At 36.9% G+C, this 27474-nt stretch overlaps 1 protein-coding gene across 3 annotated transcripts in view; it reads right to left on the bottom strand.

The window, feature by feature from the left end:
- The window catches only part of dcc (DCC netrin 1 receptor), a 360471-nt gene that overhangs the window by 67615 nt on the left and 265382 nt on the right, over positions 1–27474 (bottom strand). For all 3 annotated transcript variants that reach the window (XR_013296680.1, XM_077586110.1, XM_077586111.1), the window contains exons 13-21: positions 26143–26284; positions 22174–22284; positions 21016–21210; positions 17263–17358; positions 12505–12743; positions 9558–9696; positions 3760–3867; positions 3015–3209; positions 2059–2091 (exon numbers count right to left, since the gene is read on the bottom strand). Coding sequence is in view for 2 of the 3 variants with exons in the window: in XM_077586110.1 (XP_077442236.1) it covers positions 2059–2091; positions 3015–3209; positions 3760–3867; positions 9558–9696; positions 12505–12743; positions 17263–17358; positions 21016–21210; positions 22174–22284; positions 26143–26284 (1258 nt within the window). In the remaining variant the exon portion in view is untranslated. The remainder of the gene's footprint in view (positions 1–2058; positions 2092–3014; positions 3210–3759; positions 3868–9557; positions 9697–12504; positions 12744–17262; positions 17359–21015; positions 21211–22173; positions 22285–26142; positions 26285–27474) is intronic.

Raw genomic sequence — 27474 nt, forward strand, 5'->3', positions numbered from 1 at the left:
GTGTCTGGTCGGTGCTGGGCTTCGCTTTTCTTTCTTTTCTTTGGTCCCTCTTCGGGTCTCCTGGCGGCCCCACGACTCTGGCTGGATTTTGAAGTGTTCGGTTTAGGTGAACGGTATGGGAATTCTTATTTTTTTTTCTTTCTCACGCACGCACGCACGCACGCACGCACACACACACGCACGCATACACACGCGCACAAACACACATACAAAAAAAAAAAAAGGAGAACAATGATGATGACATGTCAAATGATCAATACTGAGATCTCCCAGAAAAGAAAGAAAAAAAAAAAAAAGGAAAATATATAGTAAATACTAAATAGTAAAATTTTATTTTTATTTTTATTTTTTACAAAATGGAGGTTCCAACATAACAAGGAGCCAAAAGACACATCACAACTGGTCTGAAATGGCTAAAGCAGCTTCAGGAATGACCTGGCTGAAAAAATAAATATTGCCTACATACTCATTAAGGGACATTTTGTCAAATATTAGAGGTTATTATTTTATATTACATGTGCGGGCATTTTATAGTATTAGATCTAATGATTGAATAAAGATTAAGTCAATTTTGTATTCCAGTGTACTCCCTGTACTTCATACTCTCCTGTGACCCATCAATTCACTTGGTATAAATAATTCAGGAGCCCAACATTCACTGAAAAGAATAAATAAATTAATAAAGGTAACGTGGTGTTTAGGCTTATACTTTACAACAACCTAAACATTTCTTTAAAAGCCAATGAGCAGAAGGTTAAGAAGCTGTCATAATTTTTTTTAAATTATGTAATGGTCAAAGTAAGATATTCATGTTGATTTTCAACAAACATTAACAGCAATTTTAGTGATACATACAACATGAGCAGTTTATGTATTGATTCATGGTTAGATTAAGTGTCATGTTAGTTTGTTTTGGACACGTATCAACGGTGTGGCTAAATGGTGTGTTATATAAAATAATTTCACTGGAACTTGAATAAGGTCATATAGGCAACAAGCAATAACCGCAGCACCAAAAATGTCCTATTGAAATCATCAAAGCATTTTGCATAGTGCGCCTGTACGGCAGTTCTTTGCCGTGTGAACTTTGCTCTTCTAATCTATTTCTCCCCTGGGATGAGAAGGAAACCAGCCATACAAGTGAATATCTGTGTTCCAAGAGATATTGGCATATGGGCTGGATAGGATGCTGTGTTTTATAGCATATAAATTGGATTGCAAATTGAATTTCTAGCTTCAACTCATGTAAACACCACAATAAAAACACAGCCTTGTAGATCAGTAGGCTACATTTTTGCAGTCCATATAAAGAAGGCATGTATTGTCTATATAAATCAATTCTGTATAAGTTGAGGACATTCAAAAAGTTTCATGGCCTTAAGAGATGGCAAAGTTAATAGAATCCATGAACTTTGGGCAAATCGATCAAAGCAGCTGCATCTCGGCCTACATTTATTTAAATTATCAACAGGAGTCAACAGTTGACAGTGGGGAACTGTGAAAATGGGAACTATACATCAGGTAAACAAAGCCTGATGTATAGTTCAGTAATTAATCAAATGTTTCATAATTTGTACAAAATAGTAATTTCACATAACATGATACTTGAAAACGTACAAACTTGACTGTTATGTTTAAGTTACTCCTGTGGGAATCTTGAAGTTTAGTGTTGAAACACAGAAAAAGCTCCCTCATTATCAGCATAAACCATTTTGCTTTTCGTTTTAGTGAAGTGAATCCGAGAGCAGGGCGTTTATTAAGTCTGAGCTAATTTTAGCTCTCTTCCATTGTCTCCCATATGCCGACATTAATAATGACAAAAAGGTCTCCATCTCCTCCCTTTTATTCTCCCTTGTTTTAAGAAAAAGAAAAAAACATTTCCCTATGCAGGTTCCTACTGAGAATTTCTGTGTTTTCTATTTTTTGTTGCTTTCCTTTTCTTAAATGATTCATCTTTTTAGCATCTCTACTCTTTGTGTCCTCTTAGTGTTTTCTTTACTATCTCCCTTGTTGTAATCCTCCTGTAATCTCCTGTAGTCATTTTCCAAATCTACCTACCTTGATCATTGGCCATCTTGTCTGGATGTTCCACTGAAAGATAAACAAAGAGTGTTTTAACAAAATAATGATAATGAGAAAGAAGAAATAAGGGAAATAAGTCTGTAGTAGGTATTTTTATAGATTTAAAGTAAGCTTTGTTTTGACACAACAGATCAAAATATCCTGTTAACAAAATTAGAAATATTCTTTTTTTGTTGTTGAAAATTGCATAATCTCGACAATAGATATTATAAGCCTGGAAAGGTATACAAAAATATTTTTTCAAGAATTATTATTGACTAGGCTCTGTTAATTATGTCACATCCATAGTGGCATGTAGTGTGGGGATTCTAAGACATAAATCTATGTATGCACTCTTGTATTACCGTAGACTATATTTGTGGAGGAGTGGGGTAATACTTAATAAGGGCAACCGTTATGCATTATACAAAATTAAATTAAATTTAAAAAATACAACAATTATACAAAAAAACGCACCGATGACCTGTTCCTAAAATCACAGTTACTGACGTTCCAGGATTTAAAACGTCACAAACAAACTGTATTTGTTGTTCTGTGTTGACCTAATAAGGATTGTTCATTAGATACACGGGTTCTATGGTCTTTTAAAAATAATAATTTTTGCAGAAAAGGAAAATATTTTTTCTCTCTCTTAAATTAAGCCCTAAACTGTTACAACAGCATTATAAAGGTACTGCAATACTGTATGTATATGTAGATTTGCAGACAGTATGTTTGCTGGTGTTTTGTTTAATTGTTTTAACGATCGTAATGCTGTCTGAATGAATCCAATTCTATTCAATTCAATTCTAAATGATAAAATAAAAACAAAGGCGCACATTCATCAATAACGGTTTGTACTTGCACACATGCAAGATATTTTATAGTGTAATGGCAAACAATATGCTTTATTCTCCTGTATCTGGACCCCTGTAGCTTCTATTCTGACATACCTTTGGCTGTCCTAAAGTGGACAGGTTCAGACAGCGGACCAACTCCTTTGGCGTTCTTAGCTTGGATCCGGAAGTAATACACTGTGTCAAGGTTTAGATCAACAACCTGATGAGTCAGCCGGTCGCCACTGATCGTTTCCATTACCCAGTCATCTATTGGCATGTTTTTGTCCAGGGTATAGTACAGGATGTAACCTGCAACGGATGAATAAAAATGACCATCTGTTCATCAAATGTACAGCATAGCATATGCTTCACAGTCCACACACTATTGTATCTAGGAGTAAAATCTATACAGCAAATATAACATATAATTTAAAAATCAAAATCAACATTTTCAGTGAGAGCTATTTTTTAAACATATACAATTTGAGACATAATGCATAAAAAAGATTAGTAATTGAAAAACAATTTAATCTACCTATCTTGTTTAAGTTTTAAGTCATACTAATGATCGCTAAGATTTTGCGGCAGTGCTGCAATTTCTGGAGACTGTGATTGATTAATTCAAGAGATATTACAGCAGAGCTTGTTAAAACAGACAAGATTGTCCATAGGAAATGTGTATGGGCATGTATGTAAATACACATTATACACAAAGATTCAACTGAACAGTTGTACTCTCTAAGAGTGTTGATACTGTATGAGTATGTCGTATCAAAACATTCCGTGGTCTAATCAAAATTCACAATAACCTCTCCTAGTAGACATAATAACTATTTGTAATGTTATCTTGAACACTCACCTGTGATCCGCCCATTTGCCTCCATCGGTGGTTGCCAGCTGATTAAAATGGCTCGGGGCCTTCCCTCCCGACTGATCACTGTCAAGTCTTTGGGAGCAGAGCTCGGAGCTGCCAACAAAGCATGAAAAAATTATGAAATCAAGCAAGATAAAATGTGTTTCACTCTCATAAATTCCATGCTTCAGCTGAAATTGGATTTGATTAAGCTAGCTCAAATAGAAGGGATAGTTTTTAATTTAGGGACATTCACATGGTCATATCATCAATTACTGCATATTTTACATTAAAAGAAAAAAAGATAGTATGACATTATGTCATAGGAAAAATGGGGAAACAAACAAGACTGGCTTTAAAGAGCTAAGAAATAGCTGTATTTGACAACTGATGTGCTGTACTGTGATTTTGTCACTCTTTATTTTATAATTATTTTAGAGTAAGTTTCTTAAAGGGGACAGACTTCTGTTAAAATACACACTGGATAAAGTATTGCAGTATGCTTTCGTATCCACTTGTCACACACTGATTCAAACTACAGTTTTGTTGTTGTTGTTTTTATTCATTGTATGCAAGTCGCATGCAACTGCAGCGTAGTTTAATGGGAAAACTATCAAACCATACCATTGCACATACAGTAGCTAGAAAATTAATAAGAACACATTTTTTTCACACACTCCAAAAACTGTTGGGTCAAAAGTAACCCAATTTTGGATCAAAAATGGACTGATTCACTTTATGGGTCAATTTGACAAAAGAAATTGGGTTGTTTTATACAATATGACCCAATATTTTGACCCGAGTAAAGGATCTGACCAATATTTATGAGCTGTTTTACACTAAAAGACCCATTTCTTTACTCAAAGTTGGGTCAAATTGATCGGTCCATTTTTGACCCATAGTTGGGTTATTTTTGACCCAACAGTTTTTAGAGTGCACTTTTTTCTTCATTGTGTCCTTCTGATGTGCATGCCCTGGCCACCTGAAGGCAGTATAATGCAGATATATGGATATGCAGTAAATAGAGACTTCTATGTAGGAATATTAGTTGTTCTTCACAGAGGATAAAGAATATATGTCTGTGTGTCTATGAAAAAAAAGTGTCTTCTAATGTGATTGTGTTTTAAATGTTTGTGTGTGTGTGTGTGTGTGTGTGTGTGTGTGTGTGTGTGTGTGTGTCTAAAAAGACATTCGAGGGACGGGCATTGGAAATTAGCATTAATGGTGTGATGCAGTGCATTGGAGGGCATCTGTCCCTCTTCAGATAAACATGAAATGAGTATTGTTACTCAGCATCTGTTGATTTGTTGCTAGAAATAGCTGTTGCTAAAATAATTATCATTGACGCTATTAGCACATATCTATGGCATTTTCTATTATGTTAGATTTATGGTAGTGGAGGAAGCTATCTGGTTGTTTTAAAATACACAAAATATTCTCTCTTAGTTTGATGTTTAGTTTGACCGTGTTCTTCAACTAACTGTCAAATTGCTGCTTTGTTGTGATGTGGGCTAAGTTGAGTGACAGTCACCATGCAGCACTCATGATTTAAGGTTGCACAAAAAAAAAAAATCTAATTACAAAGATTGGCCATGGCACATATCTTGAAAAGCTTGTAGTTGGGTCACTCGTATATCAAGACACAAATGTACTCTGATTAACCTTATTCAAGCACTTGTATTGACTCCTTGTACTATATATTAGGGATGTAACGAAAACGGCAATATCGTGATATCGCGATACTAAAATTGCCACAATATCATCGTCGTCATGTCACGATATTAATAGCAGCACGTCTGTTAAGAATGTTGTTGATTTCCATTTGTGCAGTTCTAGCACCTTATGGTGGCTAGTTTTTTAATGCAGTTTAATTTTCATACAACATGTTTTGTCTATGTTTAAAATCCACGGCAATCGTCAGATGAAGGGGAATGTAATATGCTTGTGAATCAAGTCAATATGTGGAGGAACTCAATCTGTGCGTGCCAGTAAGGGCCTCAATATTAAGTGTTTTTTTTAGAGATTGTATGTTTATGTGCATTGCTGTTATTTACAAAAGCACAATATTGTGATTTTTTTGGTATGGGCTCTTTTTTTTTTACAATATCGCGACCTTTTATAATACCGCCATCCTCCCCACAATATCGTGATAATTATCGTATCGTGATGTTCATATTGTGATCATATCGTATTGCGACTATATATACTGTAGATGAGATGTTCTCATATATTTAAACTAGGTCCCAGTGAAAAACTGATCTTGAGCTGAAACAGTGCTGTATGTGAAACATAGACCATTAAAAATTGCCATGGAAGACAATGGAGTAATACCAAGGTTGCCTTTCTTTAAGGGCAAATCAGGTACAAAGCAATATCATCCAATATATCGGTTTGGCCTAAGTCCAGCATCAAGCAGATAATAAGCCTCTTTATAGTGAAGATGCAACAAGTAGTTTAATTTTAAACGGCAAGATCAGATTCCAGAATATGCAGCACAAACTATTGAAAAAAACAATCCTGCTACATGGTGAAATAGGTCAGAATTAATAAAAAAATAATCGTGTGAATGGTCAAAACATGCTAATTAGGCTTTCACATATGCTAGCCAGCAGAATCACAAAGATGGCACCACACTGAAATGAGGTCAATAGCCCAATCACACTGCACTGAACACTAATTCACATTAGCATGTCAGAAGTCATACAGTATGAAGGTGGCAGACCAATCCATTTTTAAATTGCTGCATATATTCATATTCACGTTATGAACTTGAATGAGGGCCAAATGTACTTGGTCTTCATGCCCTTTACTCAGACAATGTTCATACAAAGTGTATTAAAAAAAAACAATTGTTGCCTTTTGACCTCTGTATACAGCGTACAACCTTAATATTCTAAAAATAATAATAATAATAATAAAATCCTGCCTAAGCCAATATGTTAATTGCTTTTTAAAAAAATGTTAACCGGAGTGGCAACAACAAGTGCATTCTACAATTTGGGTCAAATCGACTGCAAGGCTCTGTGTCTGTGTAGTTTTTAATCTTGTTTGAGGGACAGTGAGTAAAAGGCCATCAGCCGATTTCAGTGACCTAACAGCACAACAAAATAACACCAGAGCCCCCAAGTATGGAGGAGCATGACCATAGTGAGCAATGTAAGTGATTGCTAAAATTTTGTCCTGAATCCTAAAATTAACAAAGGGCAAGTGCAAGGATGACAGAAGAGGAGTGAAGGGCATTTAGACTTTTGGATATAATTGAAGAAGGTCTACTGAAGTTCTAATGAGTTAAGTTTGGTGAAGCGAGTATTGCAATAGTCGTTGTAAGGAGACACATACCTGAATGATTTTAGATTAATGAGAAAAACCTGCCACTGCTCAAATCATTGATATCCTAGTTTTAATCAAGTTTTAATAAAAGTACACTTTTTACCCCTCCATTGCTTGCTATGAGTGTGATGAATTAATTTTAATGTGGCGTTCAGAAAACAAAATTTGATCCCTTCACTAAATGCAAACAGATCTGTGAAAAAAGACAAAAGTTAAAGTATCACTGATTGTCACCCCCACCTAAGTGGGGGCGAAATGTGCTTTCTGCATTTGACCCATTCCCTGAGGGAGCGGTGAGCAGCAGCAGGAGCCTCGCTCTTGAACCATTTGGTGATAAAACAAAAAACTAATTCGAACCCTTAATACTGAGTGTCAAGCAGGGTAGCAATGGGTTTCATTTTGATATACTTTGTTATGACCCGGCCAGGGCTTGAACCCACAACCTCCCAGTCTCAGGGCAGACACTCTATACTACTAGGCCACTGAGCTGGTGATACTGCAGATTTCTTACATTGTTTGACCTAATTACTTGTGATATCCCTGTAGCTATGGTGAGAACATAATTTTCTGCGTGGTGTCATTAAAATAATCAAGAATTGCTATAATTATGTTGTTTTGCATCCCCTGCCAGTCAACAGTAATTGTTTACTAATGGATGTTATCAATCTACAGTACACTAGTATAGTGTTGTTAGAGCAAAGTTCTATTAATAATAATTTTGCACTATATTGCATATCAGGTGCACTGGTAGTGTAGTGGTGCATGCTGCTGCCTTTCCTGCAGTTGATATAGTTTTGATTACTGGTCAGTACCCCAATATCCAGCTACTGCCTGTCTCAAGCCTGGATAATAACGAAACAAAAAAACATTGAGGTGCATCATGGATCGGCGTGGCTCAGTCGTATAGTGGTCATCTCCAAACCCAGAGGTTGTGAGTTTGATCCCATGCCATTGTGACCACGTTAAAGTATCTTTGAGCAAGATACTGAGCCACCAGTTGCTCCTGATGCTGTGTCGTCAGTAGGTGAAGGAGTAGTCGAATGTAAAGCGCTTTGAGGGCCTTGTAAGGTGGTAAATAAAGTACCATTTACCATCAAGAAGGACATTCAGTGTAAAAACTGTGCCAAACATCTTGACTCACTGCGGTACACTGATGACCCCCGATGAGCCGAAAGTCACTTTCTTTTGTATTGTATATGTGGCCAAGGTAACATACACCAACAGTGACAGATTAATACGGTCCTAATTTCATAGCATCGTTTATGAAATGTGGAACCCAGGCCTTTTTAGAAAATGAATGAGACTATTTCTCTAATAGGACAAATAGCCACCATTAAAATGAAAGTTTTACCCAAAATAAATTATTTTTTCTCAATGATTCCATTTAAACCTATGGCTAACTGGTTCCAGTTGTTGGACTCGGCCATTACAAAATTTTACTAGAATAAAAAAAAAGCAATACTGAGCTCTTAAAAAAAAAAAATATATATATATATATATATATATAGAGAGAGAGAGAGAGAGAGAGAAAATGAATGAGACGTTAACTCTGTGTATGCAATGTCATCACCATCGCAACATTAGAAAATTATCGCAGGAATATTTTTTTTTATTATACATTCAGATTACTACAGGTAGTCACACTAATAACAATTCTGAATACATGGGATGAGATGCAAAAATGCATAGATGTGATCAGTGTGTGTGTTTTATGAGAGTATGTGCAGAGCCGGTGGACCACTGCAGGGAGTGAGTGCGCTGCGTCCATCTGCTCCTTCTGAATGTCAATGTATTCCAGCACACCCCAAGGGAACTGGCAGGGTAATGCCGTTCACGCTTAATTGGCTGACAAATCCAACAAACATGATTGTAAACACCCTGAAAGGGATACCTTGACATTTTGATTTCACTCAGTTCTGTGTTTCATTGTGGAGTAGACAATTCTCATGTTGTTGCTGCAGGGTAGTATGGGGGAACAACACCAAACCTATGGTTTCTGTTAATCCTTATTACAACTAATCACTTCTCAGGGAGGCAAACAAATTAAACATTTGAATGATAGGAAGACTTCCCGAGGCTGCACCATGTCAGAGTTTTCAGATAAATGATTTGATACGGGAACTTGGAGGTCTGATTCACTCAGCGTTCTTCATTTCATTGAAATGTTAGTATATTCCAAATGAGGAAAAAATGTTGTACACAGTGAACAGTGACATAGTAAGAATTAAAAGGACCAAATAAGGTTTAATGGTCCAAGGTTAATGAATGTTATGAAAATGGCCAAAAAGTTCTTTGAGGAGTACTGATCCGGAGTATATAGTCAATATCATTGCTCATCCTCATATAAACAATAACATCGCCATTTAGTTTACAGTATGCTAGGCTTTCTTATGGACCAACAAAACATTATTCAAAAGGTAACAAATCTTTTTTTTCTAGCTATGTGGATGCATGTGGGAATTTATGTGATATACCTGCTTCATAGGTGGTGGCATGCGCTGTCATACTCCAAGTACTGGATTTCCGACCTTTGGTGACCATCACAGCAAACTCGTACATAGTGTTTGGTTTGAGGCCGGTGACAGTATGGCTGAGGGCGGTGGTGTCTGCAGACTGGACATCAAATAAACATTTTTTTAGCGATTGCATTCTTACAACATCAGAAGCAAGGGAGACATCACCCAACTCTCATGTCTGTCCTGCATTCTTTAGTGTTCAAATATATAATATCAATATTTTTGACTGGTCAAAAATAACAGCCAGCAACTTTTAAGATAATACAGATGAGATCATGCAGTACTCTGCAGTCATCCTAAGGCCTATTTACACCAATCCAACGTCCGAAGTCGGGAAGTGTCTGGCCGTCAGTATATGCAGACTGATTAGTGTAAAAAGCACCGTCATAGGCCCAGTCTCAATACCCACGCTACACCCTACGCTCTTCAATGAAGTGTTCACGTAATTGAGGTGCACAAAGTGTTTAAGAGCGCAGGTTACAAGCGTGAGAAAATCGTAGAATTGGGACAGTACGTGTGACGTCATCTACTTGCGCTACTGTGTTCAAACATTGCGGCAGCGTTTGTTGTTTTGGCAATTTTGCTGCTGAAAATCATATAAAAACTGCAATAAAGTAGTACAAAAGTAAAAAACCCTGTCGATGGCAGCTATGGCTCCACGCCTGGATTTGCGATACATTTATTTGCGGCCCTTGCAGGACCTGCAACGCATGCGCACAAGGTCACGAAGTACGGCAAATGCACTAGGGCAAAATATGAAGGTGACTTTAAACTTTGTTTAAAATAACACTGATTGTCACACCCACCAAAGTGGGGTGAAATTTGTTCTCCACATTTGACCCATCCCCTGAGGGAGCAGTGAGCAGCAGCAGCAGAGGCCGCACTCAAGAATCATTTGGTGATCTAATCCCCCAATACCAAGTGTGAGTGTCAAGCAGGGCAGCAATGTGTCCCATTTTCATTGTCTTTGGTATGACCTGGCCAGGGATTGAACACACAACCTCTCAGTCTCACGGCAAACACTCTACCACTAGGCCACTGAGCTTGTATCATTATTATAAAACACATATACAAATGATAAAAGCAAATAATACTTTGTACACTTGAAAATACTTTTTTTTTTTGGAAAAGGCACAGGAATTATAATAAAATGCCGCCATTTTCCCACTATTTTGTGGGTAATACACTTTGGCTGAGGACGCAAAGGGCACAAAGGGGGCGAGGCATAGCATGGAAAACAAGGGCATCCTACACACTCGCACAAGGGTGGAAGTGCGGTGCACAGGGGTGGAAGTGCGGGGCACAAGGGTGGTGGTGCGAGTATTGAGACAGGGCCTTAATGTCACTGCTGTTGGCACAGGGGGGCGTTTTTGGCCAATTGGAACATGGTGACATTTAATTACTCTGATTGGCTGTTACCTAGCAAATCAGCACATGGGGTAAGGGCATTGTATGACATTACTGTTAAAGGGTATGTTGATAGAGTGATGAAAAGCCAAACTATAGCAAGACATGGAGACACAACTGGACATACCAGATAGGCTTAATTTTATATTACACAATACTCTGTAAAGAGCCTGAGGGTGTCTTACGCGTGGGAGCACATCATGAGTGAAAAATGTAGCAGTATGAATTGTTTACATTTTTATATCTTGCCCCCGTAAAGAGTGTTCCTGTTCCTTTTTTCTAACAATGAGGAATACTGACTAGTGCTGCTGATGGGGGGATGGAGGGGTATTACATCTCACACATGCGCAAAAGTCGATGTCGGTGTCTATTTGCAGCAGTTTGTATTTCTGTCATTTTTCCGGCATGACATGCCAATAGTCAGGCCGACGGCACAAAGCGGTAAGCAGCGGTCACATTTGGTTGATGTCGGTTTGGTCACATTTGGTTGATGTTGGTTTGGTAAATAAAAGCCAATAGACCACCATCAGAAAATGCAGAATTTCCAAAACCAAATTGTTACCAAAATTAAAAGAAAATCATAGAATTTGCTTTACAACTGCTTTTTAAGAAGATTGTGTGCTTCATCTGTTTGCAAAAGGTTCTTTCAAGCTCACAAATTCACTTGATATTCTCCGTGTACAGTACCCTTGAGTAGCGATGTGCAATCCAAATATTTCCATTAAAATCAAATTTTAAAAAGGCCAGTACAACTTTTGTTTTGTTCCTGATTGGTTCATCAACAAGACAGGAGTTGAGAGTGTAATTTCAACATTGTGTCACTTAATTGAATGTAAGCGTTCCAATGATCTTTCTTAAGATTTTTTCCGGTGTATTCAAAACAGCCTGTATTTGTTGTTCTCCTGCATTTGAGAAATTGTAAAAAAAAAAATTCAAGTTAATAGATGGCAGTACTGGAAAACACAGTATAGGCTACCATGAAATCAAATAATAATATAACCTAAATCCCTACTACATGAACAATTCTATCTTTTATGTTATATTACAAAAAAAAATCTTACAAAAGGGAACATACACTTGTTTAGTGGTGCTGTTTGCACATGTATTGGTGTGAAGCTGTGAAGAATGAGTGACGAGGGTACAGACGCTTTGGTTTGTAAAGGGAGCCCAAAAGGTGGTATCAGTATGACAAATGTTTTCTGTCCATTGTTAATCAATTATAGGATGTGAAAATACCATAAACAAAGCAAGTGGACAACTAAGCTTTCTTTATGCCACAGATGAGCTTGCAGAAAGCATGAATAATTCCAATTCCACTCGACAATGATCAGTCCCTTGGCAGCAAATGTGAAATACGGACGGAAATGTTTAAAAGGGTTTTCTGTTATACCAATCCTAGTGCCATTACAAGTCTGTTTTGATCACTTCAACTCAAGTCTATCAAAACATTACATTGTAAGTAATGGAGAATTTCTGCGCTTCAACTATCTGTGTTTACCTTGTACTTGCCGCTGGTGGAGTAGCTGGTCTTCCACTTGACCGAGTAGTAGCGGACCTCAGACGACTTCTGGTTCTTGGTCATGGAATTGTCAGCCCACGAAACACGGACTGAGTCCGAGGAGAGAGCCACAGCTTGGACCCCAACAGGGGGTATCATGGGTGTGCTGGTGTCTGGCATGGGAGTGGGGTATTTATCAAAGAGATGGAAAAGGTCATCCTCAGATGGGTCAATGGGGTCTGATTTGATGTGGGGTTGGTAATATGGCCGAGGTGTTTAAAGTACATTGAGGACATAAGAATTGTAATTAATGTGTGACAATGCATGAGTAAGCCAGGCACATTTTTTTGTTATCAAGCATATGTGGCATCAAAGGAAATGTATGATTATTTGGAAGTGACATGCAATAGGTAGAGATGTCAGGAAAAAGTAAAGGATGCAAGATGTGGATGCATGAGAGAGGGAAAAGGGAGAGAAAACAATTACGGAGAGTAAGACAATAATAAGAAGACATTTGGAGACAATAGTTATCACTATCAGCAAGAACTGAAGAAGTACTGAAGACACTGATTAACAGTGTAGAGTTTAACATTCAAAAGAAAATTGACTCATCAGATACAGTAATGTTGTTTTTTCCCCCAAATATTTTTTTTTTGATATTAATATGATATGAATGAAAAGTAATGTGCTCTACGCCTGCTTCAGTGAGAGCAACTGCAGGATATGCAAACAACAGCAAGAGTAGATTATCAGAAAACTTTTAATTAGGCTTTTTTTTTCTTTGATAAGTTTTGGAATATAACCTTTTGAAAAGAAAATTTAAAGCTTAACACTTCAGAGGGTGATTAGATCTTACTCATGAACGATGAACATTTTTTCCCTACACAATATTGTTTTCCAGCTATCATAAGAGTCAAGAACCATCTGTTCCAATGACCCATCTGTTTGGATCCGTGTCTTCAGATAGAGAGAATGCTTCCTTCATGTGCACTCAGAAACATTTTCTACATGAGCTTTTTTTAAATTGTATTCATGGGGAGATAAAATATAGCAGCATGGTATAAGTCTAAGTGATTACAATTAAGAATATGTTTTATGCATTGTAATTTTATGGTATTTTTTTCACCCACGTTTCAAATTTGAATCTTCAGAGGCTGATATGTTCCTGACATTCACAACCTGAAATTTTCTGAGTTATAAATGTGACTTCTCAGCATCACTGAGGAGCACTGAAGGAAGCAGAACATAAAACAGACGCTATGACAGATGTCGTCATAGAGCTGGAATGAGCACAGCACAGTGGAGAATAAAATACAAAATGGTCTGCTTATTCCAGCTCTGCTAGCTCAGATCTATGGACAGTCAAACCTAGTGAAATCAGAAACACAGTCAGAGACAAAGAAAGTAGCTATGAAACATCAAGCTGGTTCAGGTTCACAGAGTTTAATTGGATCTTGGGGTTATTTCTAGTCCTTATTTAAAGCTGAGAGCAATAGAAAAGTTCAGAGTTTAAAAATACACAAGAAGGAGGACATTCAGCCACCCATGGGGGCAAATAATTCAAGAATGGAGCTGAATTGGTAAAGAAAGAAACTTTACATGCTTTTTGATAAAAAAAATTTTTAAAAAAGTTGCCCCTGTTTTTGTTTCTTTTTTTTGTTATACTGCAGCTCTCTTTTAAACTAATCGACGGAGTAGACTACATTAGTAAAGTCAACCATGACAATTTGAATTGGAGGGGCACTGCTTACTGGCAAGTGCATAAGGTCATCCTTACTTGGATACAAAAATTTACAAAACTGTACAAACACTTGAAAACATGTACAGCATGCATTTAAGATTGAGAGATTGTAAATGAAAGAAAATAATGAAAGTGTGTGTGTGTGGGGGGGGGGGGGGGTAATATTCGTAATAGTAAGGACAAACTTGATGAATATTAACCGATGGAAATTAGACATTGCTTTTGAATTGTGGTTGAACAGAATTATTAGTAAAAAAAAACAAAAAAACTAATGAATGAGGCTTGGACAAAAATGATTGTACATTTTTTTTAAATAATTTTCTTTCTAATCTCCTGAGATAGCTCTCTCCTTCTGCTCTCCTTCTTTTTGTTCTTCTCCTCTCCTTCCTTATGGTGTAGATAAAGTGCTATATACTATAAGTACACTCCATTTACCATTTTACCATTATTTCACTTCCTGTCCATGTTTAGTGTGGTACAGACCATGACATCAAACTTCTCACCCTTTCAATAGGCCAACTTACTGCTTACAAGTTTCAAGAAATGATGCTAATTAGAGGACACAGCTTGGTTGAACATGTCCCTATGGTCAAATTATTTTTAATAATGTCTTGGGGTACCCTCATTTTTGTACAGACCTGTTTGATACTTTTTTTTTATAATTCTGTGAACCATAGTTCAGAGAAATGTCTCTTTTTCATTTCTTAAATTAGCTTTCCATTTATTATTACTCTTATGATCATTTATTTTCTTTATTTTATTGTTATGTTTTCTTTCAAAAACAATGGGGTACCAAAAATGTTGACCATGTGTGGAGCTGACAATGCATCTATAGCCTTTATCAATTCCCTCCGTGAGTCTAACATGGCCAGATATATTTTCAGGTAGGCACTAGTTTAAAATTTAGAATAAAATATATATTAAAAAGCGGGGCTACAATATCCATTTACTGAAAAAAATGCAAGGTGTTTTTTTTTTAATGTTAATTCAATTCCATATAATGAAACATGCCTTCACATTGTATGGTTTAAACCAGTTGAAAGTGAAATATTTTGATCAACAAGATGTCAGATGATGACAACATCAGTTCTTGAAGATGACATCATGTTTGTGCTAATGTTTGCCATGTTGGGACTCGACCTTAAACCAAATGGATCAACCTTAATACGCAAGAGAGGTGTGCAACTTTGGGGCAGACGTGAGAGCTTGAGTCAGGACAGAATACTGATGAACACTGCACTCTTACTGCTACTTTGACTTTCATCTGCCTTATCTCTCATTATTCTCTACATCACTTCCTCTTAACCATGCTCATGTCCCCAGTCCTGTTCTGTTTCCCCATCCTTCTTTTCTTTCCCCTCCCCTTTGTTTTACAGCCATTCTTCTTTGGCCAATCTTTGCTCACTTTCTATTTTAACTTTGCATTCACTTGTTTCTTTTTCCATTTCCTGTTTAATGTTATCTCTCCATTCCCTCAGGTCATTCAACGTCCCTCCCCACCTGTTCCACTGCCCCGTCTTCCCTGCCAATGCTTTTTAAAAAGCTATGTCTCGGTAGAGAGTGTGTGGTGAGGACAAGACAGTACTGTATATTAATGAGGTTCCCACTGAAAAAAACCCCCAGCTTATTAAAGCTCTGATAAAAAATAGTAATAATAATAATAAAAAATCCCCAGACACTATAAAGTGATTCAGCTTGTCCTGGCATAGCAATATTAAAACTGTGTCTGTGTGTGAGAAAGAGATATCCACCAGTTCTTTCATCTTTAATGCTTGCATATACTACAAGCCTGAGTAAAGTTCATCATAAATAATGAATTATGTTAAGGACTATGGCGGTTCGGTGGATGGCCTTTAACCCATTAACAACAGCAGAATAGCATGTCCTGGAATTGTATTCGAGCGTTTATGGTTGACAAAGATTCACGGGAGTTATTAAACAAATTACGCGATTGACGACGAATTCAAACCAGTGTCACGAGTCGACAGTGTAACGAGTCGACAGTGACATACTATTAAGAAATGTGTATGTAGACAATGAGGATGTTGACAATTTTGACAGCTTTGTAACGGAATGGACGACGAATATTTACCCCAATCCCCTGAAGTTATTACGACTACATTCCAGTGTTGAAAGTAAATATATTTGGAGTTATACACCCGCAGATGCGACATTTGTTTATTTATTTAAAAAAAAATATATATATATATATATTGAAGGTATATAATAATAAACCTAGGTTTGTGTGAACGCCACAGGTGTAAGCTCTAAAATGTTCTTGGAACTATGTTTCTATCTGCTTCAGGAGCTGAGATATCAATTATTTTTAATATTGTTGAATTTCCAGGAAAACTTCAGGTTTTTGGGGGTGACTCAAAAGTCGGTTTTAGAGGCATAGTTTGCCAGGTCTTTTAGGCCTTAATGGGTTTTTCTTTGCAGCTCTATCATCCTTCCATCCAGTAAGTGTAAATCACAAGTGTATCTCCTAATGTGATTGTGAGACTGGTTGCTATTGTGAAACTGGTAAAGGACCGTTTCAGACAGCTTTATGATTAGAGAACCTCTAGATGTAGAAAAAATGACTAAAATATTTATAATTCATTTAATCCTGCTTCTTAATTTGTAGTTTGGAAACAAGGAATAAAGAGAAGAACATTAAAAGCAATAAGTTGACACTTGTTATTAAAAAATAGAGTAAATTGTTACTAGACTTGTTTTTACCATTTTATTTTAATTGACAGTGTACAATTGTATGGTTCTTGGAATGTCAAAATGTAAGAGTGAGAAATTGTCAAGGAACAAATAGTATATTAGCCAGATTTCAGGAATAAAGTATGTTAAAACCTAATGATTGTGATGTACCTGTTATAATGCCATTTAAGTTGCTGTGATCTTGTAATTGCTACTGCCATTAAGGCTACTGTTAGTTGACAGCATTCGAGGCTCTCATCAAATTTCTTCACAGCTAAAATGCAATGAATCCTACACCACAGTAAGAGTGATTAGAAATATCCTACCTGTCAGAGATCGAGTGACAGCACTCTCATACAGAGGAACTCCTTCTCCAGCGTTATTGAAGGCCTTCAGGGAAATCACATAGTGTGAGCTTGGCTCTGTCAGACAGAAATAGGAATACAGAGCTCTAGGTGACATTCAGCTCATTATGCACTTTGGATAACAAGATTTAAGTAATGTGCTTTCCTGGCTTTGATTTATTTTGCTCTCAATAGCAACTTAATACACCAATCATTAGTACACATTGATGATCAAATAATGGGTAATTAATTCATTAAAAGACAACTATAATGAAAACCATCAAATTACTGTTGGAAAAATAGTAAAAAAAATAAGTAGGGTTTTAGTAATTGGACAATTTTCTTGTTTCTATTACCTACTTCATTGTCAAAAGGGCCTTCCCGTTACTAAGCAGCATTTTGTATGAAAAGTAATGTGCTACAGTATAATTGAAAGAAAATAGACACATTTGCTGTTTCTTTTTGTATGCAATTAACTCATTTCCTCCCAAAAACATATAAAAACCTTATATTTTAAATATTGCCATGGTCCCACAAACATACTTATACGTTTTTATATGCTTGTTTTTTTTATGCTAAAGCATACAGAAGGCTTTGATACAGCTTCTGACATAAAGAGGTTGCTTAAAGCAATGGTAGTTATTACCCAAAACGGCCAGCGGGTGGCAGCAGAGTATAAGAGATCAACCACAGTTCTTAACAGATTTGTGAATAATGATGAGATTTAGCTATATTCTAATGCTAAACGCAATGCAAAACGGAAACAGATACAAATATACTTATTTTTCCTGATGAATAAAGAGACTCTAATCTTAATTTTAGTAGGTTCCATGTTTGTATAGCAATAGAACACAATATTCTGTGGTCATTGCAATATCAGTCAAAATCCAGTAAAACAGCCGGGAGCGAAAGGGGTTGCTTCAGTGAAAATGCCTGGGAGTGATATGACATGCCTAACCACAACCACTTTTATATTACTAGGGATGGGCAAGTCCCGATACCAGGTACCAGTATTGTGCGACTGCAGCCCATACCAGTATGGGCTGCCCTCTTGTGGCTGTTTTACGATCAGGAAATGGAAACGGTAAATTAGAAGAATAGAATATTGCCATTTATTTCATGCAGTTTTAAAGAAAAATGCTATATCGGAATATATTGGTCTTTCATTAAAATTATCTGTCATTTTTTGGGGGAGGGGGGATTGTGTCTATCAAAAGTACTAGTGTTATCAGTACTTGGTACCGGTATCTGAAAAAGTAGTATCAAACATCGCTCAAAAAAGTGAAACCTTAATTGAAACATGCCATACTTGAAGCCCTCCCTTTGCTCCAACCATCTGAGGGATGGCAGCAAAAGCATGTTATGATAGTGATTGTCATGCAGTTTTTTTTCTATGGAGCCCCACTCATGAAGTGATGACGCTGCATGTTCTCTGTTAAGCATCCCACACTTGCATCAGTTAAACAAACACCCTCACTGCTCCCCAAGCGCTTCACTGCGTGCATTAATGATCACCATGAATTATAAATGCCATGTACATACTGTATGCAGACTCCATCCAACGTGTGCATGCAATATGACTCTTTCATTACTGTTCCATTAGAGACCCGAGATGGGAATTTGCATCTGCGTAAAAGCATTCGCACAATTTGTTAACGTCTTTTTGGCATGCAAATTGCTTGTTGCGTGCAAAGGAAGAGATGATTTCCACCTCAAGCAGCTCTCTTATTAAATTCCTCTAAATTATTGATTAGAATGAAATAAGTATTTCATCATCACAATTAATTCACAACACACTGGGCTGCTGTGTCAATATTGGCACTTCTTGGCATGAGCAGGTTGATTTATCCAAAGAGGGAGAACAAATGTTGATTAAATATTTGCTGTTGATAAGTGGGCTGTTGTTGCTGATCTGTGCAATCATTAAATAAATCAATTATGTATACAACAAAAGAAAATGAGAAAAGGATTTTGACTGCAAAAGCAAAAAACAACATCATAATAAACGATCTGTGAGTAAATCATATACATAAATTCAACAACACACCATCTGTGAGAAGCTTTGCTGTACTTTTTGTAGCGGCCACACACATGGATATATGCCAACACAAGATGTCATTTAGACCCCCAAAGATGAGGAGGAAAAAAAACAGAAAACAAAAACAAGTCGTCATCAAAGTGAGAAGCCCCAACAAGTTGAGTCTTCTAGAATCTAGAGGCAAATACTGTCAAAATAGTGCTATAAGTATCAACAAACGCAAACAACAGGTTTTTTTACACTTGCACCAGACTATAAAATTATGTATTACATTTAGAAATCCTTTAATGATGCACTCATGGCATTGGTGTTAGTTATACAGTCAGAGTGGCAATTTCAACCCCCTTTGAGCTAACCTTCAATTAACAAAACCAAGCAAAACTGCAGCAGTATAATGATGTTATTTATAGACTGGGGTGCTGAAATGTTATTGTGTATTCCTATAGAATAAAATGAAGAGGAAAAAGGACATTACGAAATAGAGATTTTGTATCATAAAGACATGTAATGAGACCAAATTGTGACAGAGCTAATTGATGGTGTAAAGCGAGCAGAAGAGAAGCAAGTTGAGAGTAGCACAGACAGAGAGAATATGCATCTACAAGCACTGGAGCACTAGACCTTCAGGTTTGTAATGTTGAAAAAAACAACAACATGAACATTTGCGTGCCTTGTTTGTGCGTGCACGTGTGTGAGTGTGACATTAAAATTCAAATCAAACAACTGTTTATTTAACACGGAAGAAACTTAAAACATTGCATTTAAAATGTGTGAAAATCTATTACTTTGCAGTCTTAGTCCTGGTAAGTGCTAAGGCTTCAGAATACAAAGCAAGAATGTATTGGATAAAATAGAAAATTCAAATCTTTATGGCATCTAATAAATAGCATGAACGCATCAACTCAGGCTAATAATAATGCCTGGGTCAAAAGTAACCCAATTATGGATAAAAAATGGACCGATCGACTTTAAGGGCCAATTTAATCCAACTTTCTGGATTGTTTTACACAAAATGACTACATTTTTTGACCTGACCAATACTTATGAGTTGTTTTTACACTAAAAGACCCATATCTTGATTCAAAGTTAGGTCAAATTGACCCAAGCAGAGGATCGGTCCATTTTTTACCCATAGTATAATATATATATATATATATAATTTTTGCAGTTAACCAACATTTCTTGATTAGAAATCTTACCTTGCAACAATACAATATTGTTTGTGGTAGTCATTTCTGTTTATCGTTACATGAATTAAATGAGATTCAAGTGTATGGCGTACATCAATATAATGGTTTTAATGGCATAAAGTAGCAAAGGGTAACCCTGTGCTATTTTACCAGTGTGGTTTTATTTTCAAAGACTTTACCGGCCATAGGATGTGTTAAAGCCTTTTCACACGGCACTTGGTTTTCTTGGTGTTCACAACAGGGCAGCAAGTGAGGACAACAGAGCCCTGTTGCCAACTTTGCCCATATTTGGAAGTGCTAATGTAGCAGCTCATCAGGAAGTACAGTAACAGTTTGTTCTATTGCAGTTAGCACTCTGAAATCACTCCGCCTTCTGACGTCACCGCAATGCTGAATGCTGAGCTAAGAGCATTAGTTCTGCCTTTTGCATCGGTGCTGTATCACAATTTTAATACAGTACTATATAATCGTTATCTCCAGGTGTGTCACCGTCCTCCCTCTTCTCACCTAAGTTTTCGATGGAGTAGTATCGCTGCTTGCTGTCCACTCGAACCGTCTCTGCATAGGGGCTTCCGACTCCATAGCCGATGATGTAACCGCGTACCAGGATATTGGGATTGAGAGGAGGAGTCCATGACATGATGATGCTGTTGGGAAGCGGCCTAACATGCAGAGAGCTGGGCTGGTCCGGAACCTGACTCTCTGTAAAAACACAAATAATAACTTATCATCAAAAAAGAGACATGTTTGGGGATCCATTCCGGCATCCTGCTCGTTATGTGCCAGCCATTCAGCTGCTTTCTAAAGTTATTATGACCAGCTCCTTGTGTCTCATTTGTGTCACAGCCTGATTGTATTTAACTCCTCTTCACTGTTTTAGTGAGTTTTTTTTTGTAGTCTATTGTTGGATCTGCCTGCGTTGATTTTGAATAAATACAGTATGTGCTTTTCTTTGGTTTTCTAAAATCCCATCTTTTGGTCTGCCTCCCATGCTGCTGCTAGTAGCTGCTAACACTGTTAGCTGAGTATTAAGGCCCAATAAACCTTGTCACTTTGTGTTCAAACTCTTTGATAATATCGCTTAAGTGTTCTTTTGGTGAAGAGGCCTTCTTTTACTGTCTTGAGTGATAATCCATAGAAACTAGATTAGTGGTTATGCCCAACACCGTGGTCAAACAGCTACCTCGTGTTTTTTTGTCCCTCAGCACTTTGCAGCTCAAAATTTTTCTTTTTTAATTCTGCCCTGAATGACAACAAAAGTGGTGCTTAAACCTAAATTAACAACTCTCTTTGTAAAGAACAACAGTAGCCCTCTCCAAGAAGTAATTTAGTTTACATGGTGACTTTCTGAAGCAAAGCGCTTCACAATTCCTTTGGTACATATTTATTTTTTGTTTATTTATTTATTTTTTAACAAATCATCTACACCGTCTTCATACATCATTTATAAAACTCATTAATTATGTAGAACTGGATCGTATTTCTTCTCTCGTTTTCATTCATTCCCCTCCACACCCAAACTAAAGCTTCCATCTATTGTGTCTTGCCCTTTAAACTAGTTAAATATTTATGAGTATGTTGGGATAGTGGAGGTATTTACATGTTGTTTCACAGATCACTGGACTCACACAAGCACACACACATATTGCTTCTGTGATTTCTCACCATCCAAATCATTCTCGGGCGTCTCAGCTGTGAACCACTCACTGGGTGGACCTGTTCCATTCACGGTCATGGCTGCGACCTGGAAGCTGTACTGACTGCCCTTATCAAGACCTGGAAGGACAAATGATATTACATTGAAATAAAATATATTTTAAATGTGCATTTAAAAAAAACAACAACAATGTATGTTTTTTTTTTCCCATCACAAGTTTCTTCTATAATCTGGACATGTTCAAACCTTTTAAGTCTGCTCTTTCTAACTTTGTCCCCAAAACACCTATCCTAATCACATCCACCAAATGTGGAAGCATGCATGTGCTTAATTGAAAATACTTCATGCAGTCATTTTTATATGTCTACAAATTTTTGTCTAACGGTAGTAAAATAAACTTATATTTTGTTCAGACTTTTATTGTTGAGTGTTTTGTCCCTGGAGAGGAGTATGGTAAGAAATACATACTTTCAGTCTGCAATTTGTGTAATTTGGAGTTCTTTTGCAACAGGTTCCATTTAGAAGGGTCGGAGAAGATAAAAGTTTTTTTTTTCCAAACTCAGTGCGGGCAAATGGAAGGGTTGGCAACAAAATGTAATTTGAACGCAAACTGTAAGAACTAACACTTCTCTGTGTGATGAAGTTGCAAATGTAAAAGGGCAGTACTGTAGTCCAATAAAGGCCTTGTGGATAAAGGTGTACCTGTGAGCCAACCTCCTGGTAGACAATAGAGGCCATCCCACTCAAGAGAAAAGTTCACAATGATGGCTCGAGGCCTCACATTTATTGATAAACCTCAGAAGCACGGAACACCAAACAATCTTTGTCAGACATTGAGCTGAAGTATTCACATAAAACAAGTCTCCATAATCTAAGATCGATATGTTAAAAACAAGTATTTTATCTTATTTTACAAGAAAAACAAAAGTTTGTGTTTTTTTTTGTCATCTAAATTACCCCTTACATAAAAATACCTGTCAAAAAAGTCTAGATACGCTAGTCCCTAAAATATTTTTTTTTGCAAATGTGTTTTATATTGGTCACAGTAGTGTGTAACTGAATGCAATAGTGTCTGTCTCATCATTTCAGACTGTGTTCGTGAGATGACACCAAAACAGCATTTTTCTAAATATGTGTATATTTTCAATATAAGTGTGTATGTTGTGACTGAAGTGTGTCATTTTGTAAACAGTGTAGGAGTTATACAAATTTAGTGCGGTGTTTGGATAATTGTGGCAATATTTTGAAAAAGGAGCCCTGTTGTCAAGATTGTGGGTAAACAGTTGGAAAAAAAACTGTAATAGTGGGAACGTTTTTTTCTGATTTCTGGAAATACTAATATGTTTGATATGTCTGTTTATCATTATATTTTTGACAGTCAAAATGTACAAATTAAAACCATAGTGAGTATTAAATATAGCACAAATCAAAAGTCAAATGTGGAAATTGCTTGTTCAAAAGGACCAAAAATACTATAATCAGAATTGTCTCTCATATATTTCATGGTTCAGGCTTTATAGGGATAAGTTTTATATTTTTTTTGCGTAAATCAGCTCCTCATGATGCAAATGGTTAATTTTTTTATGTTTCCTGAAAAATCGGAAACAATGACAAAGGTGATTATTTTAAGAAGGTGTTTAAATGTATCTGTGGTACTGTGGTATATGTTCAGATCTCTGCTCAAGACCCTGACATGGTATGAAACCATTATTCATCACTTTCAACACTTGAGAGCATGACATAGTTTCAAACCATATCATTAGTCCCTGAGGCACAGGACTGACTCAAAGCATCCTGTGAGAAATCCCATTTAGGTTCTTAAAGCTGCTTGAAATATACTTAAATAGTAGAGTTTGGTTTAAAACTATAATGCAATTGGAAAAGTGAATATCACTAAGGATCATGAATAGTATGGTATATGCAGCCACCCAGCATGGGGAAAAAAATCATTATCAGTGTTAAATTTACAGCAGCATCAACTAAACTGGCAAAGAAAATCACAAACCCCCAAAAAGTGAACAAAGTGTTCACATGGGAAACAATTGGGGATATCATTAGCCACTTTTACACACCATTTGGGCAGTGTATTGTATTGTGTATTGTTGTAAATGTCAACCTCCAATTATTCTGCATTACAGAGAACACAGAAGAATACAGAATGTATTAATGGTGACCCAAGCTGGCGAAATGGTCAACAGGGTCTGTCACATTCATCTATCCATTCATCCATTTTCTATCCTGCTTATCATCTCTAGGGTCACCAGTGAGCTGGAATCTTTAGGCCAGAGGATTTTGGACACAAGGCTGGGTACAACATCAATTTATCACCAGCCAATCACTTGACACACTTACAGCAACCATTCACAGTCATATCTAAGGGCAATATAGAAAGGGCCCCATTTTACATGCACTTGGCTTAAAAACTGGCACACCTAAATTTCTGTGCCGGGGAAAATCCAGGTTACTGTTTTGGTGAATTGGGCAGACGACACTGCAACATGATGGGCATTCCGGCATTTTCTTTTACACAGCACTGCGCACCTGACAATTAGACATTAGACTAGCTTGGTCTAAGTTGTGGCGCAGGTGGTCTAACAATGATTTTGGTTGATCTGATTCAGGTGCAGGCAGACAGATTCTACTCTCCATTAATATTTATGGTGGATGTCATCATAGTTCATTCATAACTATGACAACAGCATGCGTCGAACGCTCTGAATCAATGTACAAATCAATTTGTTGAACACATTATTATCATTATCATCTTTTGTATAATTATAAAAGCACCCCCCTGGCTGCGGAACAGCGACGGGTGAGGGTGAGGGTGAGGTCGAAGGTTTTGTCACACACACACCGAGGTACGATCGGGTTGGAAGGCAGTCTCCACTTCACAGCAGCCACCTTTAGGTCATCCTTAAGCGGAGATCTTACAGTTCCTTATAAACCTACTTTGCACGCAACAATTTCCTGCTAGTTCAACTGCAATTTATAAGAAAAATCCCAAACATAACACAATTTAGCGCAGTGTCGTGGCAGCATATATTCATGTGTGTGTGCCTGAATGCACACGTGTGTGTTATTGTGTGTGTGTGTGTGTGTTTGTGGCTGTGTGTGTTTTATCGTAACTTAATGGCTGAATTTTATTAATTTTACATGGCACTTCAGCTGGTAAAACTAATATCATTCAAATAAATTTAAAACCACATTTACGCAAAATAAAATAATTATTGACTTTCCTCCAACAATTGCCTGGCATTGTCTTTATTGTGATTTATTGTTTTGTTTTCAGTCTGTGTTTTGAAATAATAATCATGTTTGACTGTAGTGGAAAACACCTTTCCTCTCTGAAAAATAATAAAGTGAATCTCATGTGTATCAGTCAGTCTCTCTTGTTATTGAATGAGGTAAGTATAACCTTTGTTACATATGAATGGACTGTGCATAAATTGAACATGTGTTAATGAAGATTTAATCCGATGTTCTTGATCACTAGACGTACACCATCGACCCACACACGCATTACCACAAACCTTACACTGGGAAATGAGCGACCATAAAGAAGAAGATAACATCATTAAAAAAAAATAATAATAATGAAAAGGAAGATCAGTTTCATTTAAAATTTGCAAATCTAACATTGGAAAAATAGCTGGTGGCAGTATGAATAACACACACACACAGAATGCATACAATATGTGTTATCATATGCAAATTAATTTATACTTCAGATGAGAAAAGAAAAAGGAATGAAAAGCAATGAATATTCAAATTTCAAAAAGCCTCAGGCTGAGGAACGTTTTGTATTAAAGGTTCCTTAACATTCATTGTTACAGACTCCAACGAGCAAGCTTAAAATGCTCCACCTCTACAAACTCCTCCAATTCTATCAGCATGAAATTATCATTATAAAAACTCTCGTTCATGTGATGCAAGTGGTTCTTCTATTATAAAACTCAGACCAAACAGATAATTCTTACCTGTGAAAAGATACCAGAGGTTGTTTGGTTCAATGGCTTCCTGGTCTCCACGACGACCGGTCTTCCTATATTTTATCTTGTAAGCGCTGATTATGCCATTCTGTGCGCTGCGTGGAGCTGGCTGCCATGACACTTTTATGCTCTGAAAAATCATATAAAACTATAAGAATTTACTGGAGAACAATAAAATGATGAAGAACTGTTGTGTTGCCAACGTTTATATATGAATAACCACTTGTAAACTTTCCATTTGTACTGTCCTGATGCAACAAAGTGAGAGTACAGTATTATTTATTATTAAATCAGTCCAATTTAAGGCAGTAGTAGTAGGAGTTTCACTTCCCATAATTTGTGTGTTTGTCTTTACAGTCTGGGGACGTTTTCTGTTTGTTTAGTTGTATGCTGAGGAATGCTAATTGCTTAATTTGCATGTTAACAACACATCTCGACCTACCCGGACAAATACACACACACACACAAACACACACACAGCAGATGTTTGCCAAGGCCCAAGTGTGCAATGCTTTGAGACAGCTGCTATCAGCCATCCCATACCCATTGGCTGCTGCATACTAATGAATTAAGACTAATGGATTACAAAATGTATTCATCAAAAAGATGCCTTTACTCCGTGCTTCTCTATGCACTCTTCTCCTTTATTTCGGTTTGTCTAAAAGGTCACAGTTTCTATTGTATTAAAGCTATGCAAGGTTCTGATTACCATAGTTTTAGTGCACAGACAGTACCTAATAATCGTAAACAGAAGTCAGAGGATGAGCAGTGAATATAACAATAATTTAAGATGCAGTTTACCTCATATACTTTACAATGTGATAAGTGTTTACAGCATCAAAAATATCAGATGAAAGATTTACATTTGCCTGAAACGGATGAGTAGACTAATTCGAGTGAATGGCAAAAATAACATCAATTGTGGAAAATAATTATATAAATAATATATACAGTAATGGCCTTAGACCTTCTCTACATGCACAAATGTCAAAATTTTATAGTGCTACACTGGTACAAGACAAGACCACCGCATTCATGTGGCAATTTCGATTCCATCATGCCCCACACCCCCAATTCTCTCCCCCGTCAATTAATAGGAATCAGTGCATGACGTTAGTCGCCTACCGTACCTTGTACTTGTACGTAGAAGCACGTGTGTTTAACAGAATAACAGAAGTGCACCTGTTCAACAGAAAAAACTAATTTAAGCTCTCGGGTCTAGTTTATCACAATGAACCTCGAGTTTTTCCCTGTTTTTCCCTCATTTCAGACACACACAACATTTCATTTCCTCATTCATAAAGTCTGCTGCGGCGAGTT

The sequence above is a fragment of the Vanacampus margaritifer genome, chromosome 14 (genome assembly GCF_051991255.1).
Source record: "Vanacampus margaritifer isolate UIUO_Vmar chromosome 14, RoL_Vmar_1.0, whole genome shotgun sequence".
Classification (NCBI taxonomy): domain Eukaryota; kingdom Metazoa; phylum Chordata; class Actinopteri; order Syngnathiformes; family Syngnathidae; genus Vanacampus; species Vanacampus margaritifer.